At 31.4% G+C, this 10,609-nt stretch overlaps 1 protein-coding gene across 1 annotated transcript in view; it reads left to right on the forward strand.

Moving 5' to 3' along the window:
- Positions 1-10,298, forward strand: part of LOC141459101 (uncharacterized) — a 32,281-nt gene extending 21,983 nt beyond the window's left edge. The window contains exon 12 of the mRNA XM_074137698.1: positions 667-10,298. Within this exon, the coding sequence (XP_073993799.1) occupies positions 667-1,505 (839 nt within the window). The 3' untranslated portion in view covers positions 1,506-10,298. The remainder of the gene's footprint in view (positions 1-666) is intronic.
- Positions 10,299-10,609: the final 311 nt, after the last annotated feature.

The raw sequence follows: 10,609 nt of genomic DNA on the forward strand, positions 1-10,609 counted from the left end.
TGTCCGAAATGGCGATTTTCGAGTCTGTTAAAATCACTCAATAATGAAGTTAATTACAGTGAGAGCCTTAATTTAAATCATGAACCCTGGATTGAAAGAGTTAGTTATTGTGTTCACTTTGTTATTCAAACCATGATATTAGGTACATATAATTTGAATATTCCATCTTAAAAGAGTTGTGCTGGCTTATTTTATTATTTTTACATCAAGAGGATATTTAATGTTTATTAAGTGATTCTGTTTACAGTTCTCTATTAAATTATGTCAAATACTCGTATAACACGATTCTTTTGAGTTAGGGATTTTAGTATTAATTTTAAAACTTGATATTATTAGTTAGTTCTGCATTAATAAAATAACAGAAGTTTAATTTTTTTATTTTTGGCTAAGAGTTTAGTCTGGACAAGTTGTAATAAACTACGATAAACTTTTTTAAGTATTTAGCATAATTTTTGTTGCTTGTTCGTTAATGATACATTTTTGTCATTGTTCTTATCCTTGATATTTATATATTTTTTAATTCTCAGCGGGTGGATTATCACAATCTCTGAACAAAATGTATGTTAGGAGAACTTTCTCACTTGCTGTGTCCAGGAACAAGTTGAGAATAACTGCCTCCAAATTATTATTGCTGCTAATATTATAATTTATTCTTGTTTGTTTCAGACGCCCAACAGAAGGGACATAAAAGGAGAAGCTCTAAAAATGAGAGCAGCTGTAAGGAAAGTTCTAAAAAACATCGTGAAAGTAGTAGTAGCGGTGAACTTAGTAAGAAAAAGACGAAAGAAGATCGTAAAAGAGATCACCACCACAGCAGTGGCCGAGGTGGTCAACGTAAAGAATCATCCAGCAGTGAACATCCTATAATAATGCCGGCAGATTCCAGTAAAAGCTGTACTCGGCCGGAAGTTCCATTTGATTGTTGTGTTAGTAGTACAATTAAAGAATCCTCGCCAACAAAGATTAGAGACACCTCCGCCGATCATAATAGACATCGGGTATTTCCTGGTCAGTCGACCTCCTCCTCATCGAGTGCATCTAACCAGAGACACACCTCTGGTACATTTAGCGAAAATAGCCGTCATAGAAGAAGAAAATCGCTAGACAGCAGTCGTCTAGACACCCAACAGGAGATTAAGAAAAAAAGAAATTCAACTGATGACAGCGAACAGTGGACGACAATTAATAATTATAAAAATTCAAGTACGAAATGGGGCCTGACAAGACACAGTAAGTCAGCGGAAGATTTGGATATGAGAAGTGAAAATTTAAAAAAAGACCATAATTTAGAAAGTGTTGATGTTCAAGATGATAAAACTACTATTCGCCTTTTCCAAACTGAAATCATCTGTGATGATGTAAAATCTGATGAAACAACTATAAAAGATTTCAATAATACTTTAAGTAAATCATCAATTGATGATATAACCATTGAACCTACTACATGCAGTGATAATCAGTTAATTGCTGAAAATGCAGAGAAAATTAAACCAACATCACTTTAAAAAAAGTTTGTTTTATGTGTTTTTAAGCACCAAACCTGTAAAATTAATTAAATTAATCATTAAGATAATAAAAATCAAAGAGAATATTTTTCAAATAAACAAAGAAGGAAAATATGGCCCTGTAATTTTTTGAAATCTCTCAAATTTTGTATGGGGGATAAACACTTTGTTTCAATTCAAATAAAAAAATTAACGATAGATTTCCGCATTGCAAGATAACATAGTTTATTTATTTCGTTCATTACATGCTTGTTTTTCTTTAAATCTACCAGTTTTAAGAACCTAAAGCAACTTCAGAAATGGTTTCATCATCTTGTTGAGAATTTGACTTCTACTTTATAAACATTTCTGTCACATCCGCATTGGTTCACTGCAGTTTCTTTTAAATATGTTAGAAGCAGATTAATTACTCAATCCTCTTTTATTTGAAACAAGGTTTATTTTCAGTGTCTCATATAATAACAATTTAAAACATAAATGGTAAGTTTACACTCAGCGAATAACGCAGTTCACACAGGCAATTCCAGAACTATGACAGCCAACTGATTTGTGCACTCCGTCTCCCGGTATTACTTATACTTTCCTCAACCCCCTTCCATTCTAACATGATGACATTCGGCCAACCTGGAGGCCGAAATTGCCCTCGATTGGCTGCATCGTCAGGGGGTTAATTACAATCGTAGTCTTTTAAGTAAGCCGGTTTTATAATATTTCGTTTCTTCATTTTCAAATGTTCTAGATCTTCTTTGGGAGATTTTAGACCATTTCTAGTTGATTATTTTTCGTCTTCTTTCTTATCTTTTTCTTCGCTAGTCTTGTTCCCTTTCGTATGGGTTCTACAGTTTTAGGTTTTTTACATGGGTGGATGTGACGCATTGCCGCCCGCTATCATTGCGCAAGTCTCTGACTGAGTACTAGTCGTGCCCACGATTTCTCGTCATCACCATTCTCGTTCTGAGTAGTTGCCTTTTTCAGGAACACTATATTCGGTAGCCTTGTAGATTTGTTTATCAACCTTTTCTTCGATTCCTTGTGAGCCTTTATAATCTTTTCTCTAGTAATGGTTTGTCGTTCTTTTCAGAATTCACTGAATGCACGATAATATGTCTTTTGACATATCGCTTCATAGGTGGGAACCAGTAAGTCTAGTCCTCCAGATGTTTCTCATAGTTCTGACCAATTCGAAGTGTCCAATTAATTCCTGGCATTTTATCGAAAGCGTTTTTCGAAATCCCTTCGATACCATTAACAGATTTCTTTAATTCTCTATTTTATATAGTATTCCATTTTGCAGTGTTAATCCTGATGCCTTTTTTGTTTCCCCTATCGTTTTCTCGTGACTTGGTTTCTCCAGAATTTTAAACAGCTCCTGAAGTAGATTATCCCCAAGTGTCCAAATTCTGCAAATACGCATCCGCATTCCGGTTCTACGTCTTTTCTTACTTGTGTATCTGTTTTAGCTCGTCTTAATGCATCCATGTGCTGCTTTTTTTTGCCAGGACGTTGCGTCACTTCTAACTAAAACTCTTGCAGCTGTCCACTCCAGCGACTAATATGTGAATTTTGGGTTGGTGAGAATTTAAATATACTAGTGCTCGACAGTAGGTTACAATCAGCTTTAAACCCATTAAAACATTGTCGCAACCTCTCCACACTCCACAAGATTGCCAATAATAGCTCGTCTTAATTATTTTTCTGGCATTGAAAATTGCCTTTAAATAAGGCAAGTTGTTTGATGTTTTTTCCTTAAAACTGACCGTAATGATTAAAATCTTGCATTTCCAACTCTTGTTTTTGTTATATCTAGTTAATTCGTTTAATCAAATTATGTGCAATTTTTGCATGATTAAATTTTAATACTAATTAATAATTAATTAGTAGTTAATGTTAATTAATATTATTAACTTAATATTGCACCGTTTATTCAGTAGCGAAATATTCTACTTTTATTTTAAAATTCCTTTCGCAGTTATCTTGTCACTTATTGGGTTTAATAAAGGGATTGTGTTGAACGAACAAATCCTTCAGGGATAATTCAGTGTGTAGTTTTTGCTTAAATATATTCTTTGGAAATGCCAAATTTTGTTCGAAAAGCTAGTTTATAAAATATTTCAGTATATTTTCTTTAATCTAAATAACATTAAAAAACTTTTTTCTTTTTTTTTGGGGGGGGGGAGTCTAATAAGTCTGTCTTTCTAATCGAAGATGAAATCAGCGTAAGATTCTTCATTGTAATTACTAGAAGATTCGTTCTAGTTTAGTCTTCTAGTACACTGTCGTCTACTGATGTGAAATTAAAATCACCGCCATTCAAGCTTTCACCCTTTTCCACGAAGGCATTCGTTTTAATAGATTGTATTGTTTGATAATGACCAAAATCCTCTTCGAGATAGTAATCGTCATTGTTAGAACTTATTAAACTATGTGCTTATGAATTTAAGAAAGCACGTACTATCTAAACAGATAATTCTGGAACTTCAAATAGTTAAGAGTCATTTATTTTTATATTAGCAACCAATTACTTAAAAAATAATAAAATTCTATCATAGACTGTTCGATTGCGTCAATTTTTTTCCATAATAGTAATTAATAATCCTGTCTTGTGTGAGCAATCCTGAAGATAGACACGTCACTAGAAAGGTTAATAATTCATAATCCAGTTCCATAATATAATTAAAAGTTCTTTCTCAGATGGATTTATATCAAAATAGATTTCTTCTAAAGTAAGTTTCTCACATAACTACAACTTAAATACATGAACATAATATTATTGCCTGATAAGGTTACCCACATTGAAAATAACACATTTCACACACGCAATTCAAGAACTACGATAACCAACTGAAAAACGTTCCTGTGCACACCGCCTCCTGCTATTATTTACTCTTCCCGATGCTCCCTTACATTCTAATACGGTAATACTATTCTTTATTAGTTTTGGTAAATTTTCCATACAAAAAGTTAGTTTAAAATAAGAAATACAAACAATAAACAAGTGAAAAATAATTATTTGTTGCATTAGAAGTTAAAATAACTGTAAATTGAGTGTACATAAAATAATGTTTAATAAAACTGAATTCTAAAAGAGTCAAACAAAACAGTAAAAACGGTTCAAAGTAAAGGGAAATAGATCTAGAGTTACTATTTCTCATCAGTAATAAAACTCTTATTCTGAATACCGACATAATAAAATCATATAAATTATTAAAGTTTTCCAATTCTTTTATAATCAATAGTTTTTTAATATATTAATGTATCAAAAGTTAGATCTATACATCTTTCTAAATATTTCTTTCTTTGTAACTGTAGAATCGGACATACTAAAAGAAAATATGGAAGATGTAAGCTGCATTCAAATTGCAAATACTACACTCTTTTTCAGAGTTAAACCTATAAATTTCGCCTTTGGAAAATATTCTGCAGTCATTATAATTGTATAATCTTGACAGCTAACAATTCGCTGCCTTGAAATACTCGTTTTTTATTTTAGATATTTTTCCCTACAACCTAAACAGTTTATATGTCTACATAATGGGTTATTACTGAAATGCTAACTTGAATTGATGCCTAGAGAGATGAGGTGGTTTTCCATTTTTTAGTTAAATTTGGGATTTCTTTACGTATTACATTAAAGTTAAAAAGATAATTAAGAAGGTAGTCAGCGCCGATGATTTTTATACTTCAATTATGTAAAACAATTAAACTTCATTTTTGATCCGGAGTAGCGTCCATAATCTAGGCATAATTTGAGCAATCGTCTAGGGAAGCTCAACGATCCACTTTCTCCAGTTGAATATTAATCATGCCTGTCTCCAAGCGAACCATATCATAGGGAGTGTTGCGGTACCATGAGAGAATACATTTAAAACATTGTGTAGTTATTGAACAAATTGTCTGGTAGTACTTAGGGGCCCATATTTCGGAACTCACTAGAGCTCAAAAAAGCTCAACATTCGAATCAAAGTAATTCGATTTGGATCTCATTAAAATCTATTTTACTCTGCCTGAAGCTAAAATGGTTGGTTTGATATTTTTCGACCTCCTTCCTTTTTTAGAGGGAACTATCTTGGATTTAGCTGTGTTATTTACTAATGAATTAATAGAACAATATCGGGATAATAACTTTACTTTATCCTGCCCAAGTATAGCCAGAAAAGGTCTTCAGCGTATAAAAGGGCTAATAAGTCCCTTTCATTAAATATACTCATTCTTTGACAGCCATTTTTTTGTCAAAAAAAGAAACCAAATTACTAGTATAGAAGAAAAATAATAAAGGGCTCAAAGGGTCCCCCTGAAGTACGCCCTGAGTAATTTCAATTTTGTATTGCCAATGTCTTTCAGTATTAATGTCGCTTGATTTAAAGATCCATTAAAATTCTTATAATTTTTACATCCATTCCGAGGTTGTGCAGTTTTGACCGTAATTTTTCATGAACTACCAGAGGTTCTCAACGCATTTGAGATTGCAAAAAATAGTGGCGGGCTTAATCGGATTTGAAAGAAAAATAAATGAAAAATATAATCATGATAGCATGATAGTGATCAGTTATGCAATTTAGCGAGTTTTTCGAAGCAATTATTTTAAATGTATTTTTGTTCATTATTATTTAATTATTTTAAGACTTTGGTGAGGGCGCATGCCATTAGCTCCGCGGGCCCAAGGTTGGGAACCCCAGAACGAGGGTATCAAATACCCGTTTACAATCGATAAATGCAGCATACAAAGTCGGTTTTTTTTTTTTTTTTTTTTTTTTTTTTTTGATGCAATTCAATAGAGCTCAAAATAAAAATTTTATCTACATAACCTCGAGACTAGAAGGTCTAAAATCGTTATACTCTTTAGGTAATTAATATCAAAATAGTGTTAAATAAAAATTAAAGTAGCGATACTTATATAATAGTTTGGATCATTTTAATTTCCTTTTTTAAATTCATGAAACACAGAAATTTCTGTACACTTATTCAGAACTTTCTCATAACGTACTTTCATTCTGCTGGCATTATTTTTAAAAACTTATAACTCAACCGATCAAGCCCTGAGCCTTTCCCAACTTAGGTTATTTCCTGCGGTTAGGAAAATGCCCTTTGCTAAGATTGGATTTGTAGATGAAAAGATAGGCGTCAAATTGTTCTAAAACATTAAAAATGTTTATAATAATTTACAAAGTCATTTGGAGGAATAGAATTGGTTGCTGGATTATTGGTCCTAAATTTTTTGCTAGGAAACCAGAAAGTTTTTGAATCTTTACGTTACTAAGTGCATCTAATCATTCTCAGCTTCTGAAGCATCTATTGGTGTTGGCTCCACATTTTCTGCAGAGTATTCCAAGTCCGAATTTGGCACATTCACTTTATATACTTCCTAACATCTTCTACCGCCCTTATAATTTCTCTGGAGAGCTACCAGAATTTATGTTGTTCTGAAATTTGTACTAATTTTACATAATTTTCTTGGTATCATTTTATACTAACTGATGATCGATTATCCATCCTTCCTTCAAAAAATATAATTATTATTATTATGAGTCATTTTAGTGACAGAATATAATTCCATTTTCAACTAATTTAAAAATTTCCATGAAACTGGTGCTAGAATATTATTCTAGTTGGAATATTAGTACCGGTGATAGTAACATCTATTTTATTTTATAAGTAAAAATATATTCTTCATATATGAATTTTCCTAAGCTTTTCTTTGTGATTGGTTGTCTGCTATTCTCCAGCATAGTATACTTACTTTTTTCGTTTCCTCTTCTTATGAATTTTCTTACTGCTTAATCCCATCACTGAGAAATATTACCACAAACTCTACTGTACGGTAAGAAAGTGTTAACCATAAGTTTTCCAGAAAAGCAAAATTGTAGCTACAAATCCGGTGAAACCGACAATACCGAAGTAGTCTAGTTACCTGTAGGCACTCACCACTGGAGGTTCACTAACTGTCCGACTGAGCTTTACATACAAACGTATGCGTTCATTGGGTTTACTTTATTTTTTAAATGCTTCAGATATATTAATTATTTGCTATTAGAACAATTTTACTTGTATTTTTATTTATAGAAGTACCATTTTGTTTTCAATTCTTTTTAAAACTTCAATATTATTTAATCGGTCGATTTTTATTGGTAACAATATAGAGGCATCCTCGACCTCGACCACAGAGTTTTCAGACCCTTATTTTTAATGGTTGATGGGTAGCTTCTCTATCATGAGTTTTTAATGCCACGAAGTGCAATTGCATTGCATGCTCGATGAATGTTGGATTGTATTCTGTTAAGCTGATCACACTAATAGGTTAATATTTGTTTTAGCTATTTAAACACCATTTTCTTTGGCAAGTAGTCTTCTTAACTGATTGTGATTCGGCGAATAGTCTAGTTTCGTTTGAAGTTCTGGTGTTTGCATTTGAAAGACATGTATTTCGGACATTCAGATTTAATAGTGTTCATCTGCTTAAGTAAATATACGAATTTATATATTTTTTATATTTCTTAATTAAAGTGTACATTGCGGTGCGTTCATCATCTCCAACATCGTGGCGCCTCCTTTAAAACGTTTCATTCACTTATTTAATCAGTAAACTGATTTTTTCTAGACTTTTTACTGGCTGGAACGACATCGGAATGTTTAAGTTACTTACCATTAGCTCTTGTATTGCATAAATTCTTATTTTCATCTTTTAAAAATCTCGCAGTAAAAAGTTTTTGTTGGGATTATAAGAAGAAGAAAGTACTTATTATAGCACTAAACGAACTTTACTCGCTCTGTTTTTAAGTTTTTAAGTCCTCGGTAACATAAATTTTATAGTAACTTTCTATATCTGATACACACAGCTTTAACTTTTATAAGTGGAGGTCAATTTTTTAGCAAAAATAATAATGATAATGAACCAATCTTTCTATTAAATAAAATATTGAGACTCGCCACAATGGAGGAAAATAAGCATGATAAAGAGGAAAAAATAACAGAAATTCCTTATTTTCTAACAAATTTCCAGCTTTAATGAAATATACCATTTCAAATGTACACCAAAAACATAAAATAAAATAATCATAATAATTATAATAGTAATATAAGTAAATAGTTTTAGGAGAAGATAATTTAAAGATTAATAGATTTTTGAGCGAGTGAGAATTTTCTTTTTCTTTCATCTCAAATATTTTCTCTAATTTCATTGGAAAAATTTTATTTTTAAAAGGTGAAAATACAATATAAGCTGAATTTATGTTGCTCTTATACATGTATTTACAATTTTGAAAAGAGAAGTCCTTGTAGATTTTTCAACATGTAAATGGATTTGTTTGAAACAATCTAAACAGTCTCTGCAGTAGTCTCCAGAATAAGCTATTATATTTCAGCCCGGTTTGCCCTTTCTTTCAATTTATCTTCCCAGTTAGTTTTAAAACATTCATTCTATTACTTACACCTGTGACTACTTTTATTAAAACAAAAATCTACTTATCAAGTCTGTATCTTATGACCCGGTTTGTTCTTACTGAGGCGTGCTATAAAGCCACTCTTAGTTTAGCTGTGTGGAGACGCCCGTTCCTTCATTGCTAGTTTACATCTCGCGTGTTGCTCAGTTAGTCGTGATTTTGACGCTGACTATTCGAGTTTTACGGAAAATGGAGGATTCTGCTGTAAAAAACGCATTACAGTGGTCTGGAGTTGATTCCGTGTTTGTTTTTTAGGGTCCCAGGTTCACCCACACATCTGCAATTAATTGGAGGACAAAAATGTTTAAATATTTATCATTTATATATTAACAACAAAAATGAGAGATGTTTTTTGAAAACGTTTATTGAATGCAATGCTTCTTTATTTTCAAACTAGCGACAACGACATTAGTTGCAATGGATTTGCTTAAACTTCGTTTGTTTGAAAGTATCCCTAGCAGTTTTAGCACGATAAAATTAAAATCGTATAGGGAAGGGATTAGCTAAGTGACTAGCGTGGATTCTCGGGTCGATCTCGGGTTCGAATCTATCTGCTGACCTTTTTATTTTTTATCCTAGGAGCTTTTTAGGCACTACACGGAAAAAAAGTACCGGGCACCAACAACCTCAAATGTTTCACCTTAAATTTTATATTTAAAAAGAGACAAAATTAGTACAATTCTCCAGGTGCACTTTTAGCTAGCTTTTCTTCAAATTTAGCCTTTTCCCAACTTTTTTAGACTGTGGTTTTAATTCAGTCAAATTTTAGATGTGAGAAAACTGCTTAAGGAACCAAAGTAAGTTTGTTACGTTACAGGCTTCGGATTTCTTTGTAAATTTTTATTATCCTTCTTGATTTTTTTTTTATAGCGCAACAGTTGCCAAGGTTTTTAGCTATAATTGTATAATATTATTATTATTATTTTTATTATTATTATTATTAACAACACTGCCTCTTAATATCTCATTATAGATCGCTGAATTATTTTGCGGCGAAGTTTGCTTTTTTTAATGATTTTTTTTAATTTAATTTTTTTTTTTAATATTTCAATATAAATGTATTTTTTTTCAACGGCCAACTAACTACTTTGTTCCAAAAATTTATATATACATATTTATTCAAATTTTCAGGTGGTATTGTTGTTCCATTACTGCAAATTATCGCTTCCCCTCTCCCTAAATAAGAGCAACATGAAAATCAGTTAAAATTAAAAACTCACCAATTTCACAATTTTTTTTATATTATGTATACATAAAGTGTCTTTGTTATTTTTATTTTATATAGATGGCTGTGTTTCCTTTTGTAAATTATATATTTGTATATTGCGCATATAATATATATTTTTGTTTCTTTGAATGAATATGTTTTAATTATAATTGGGAGGGTTATTTTTAATCCCAAGGTATTTTAAAAGATTTAGAGATGCTTTATTTAATCCAATAATAGAATCGTTAGAAGAACTTAGCATCAAATGTAACGGCCTGGTTTTTTTTTTTTTCATATATATATAATATACTCGTATATAGCAATTGGAATTTTTGTGCGTTTTGATCAGAAACTGCTCAAAAAATAAAAGTTTTTTGTTAATTTTTTAAAAAAATAGTTAATCATTATTTTCAAAATAATATCACCTAGGGGGTGTGAGGTGCCTTACACAACAGGGCCAA

The sequence above is a fragment of the Rhodnius prolixus genome, unplaced genomic scaffold (genome assembly GCF_049639745.1).
Source record: "Rhodnius prolixus isolate KJV_2025 unplaced genomic scaffold, Rpr scaffold_11, whole genome shotgun sequence".
Lineage (NCBI taxonomy): Eukaryota > Metazoa > Arthropoda > Insecta > Hemiptera > Reduviidae > Rhodnius > Rhodnius prolixus.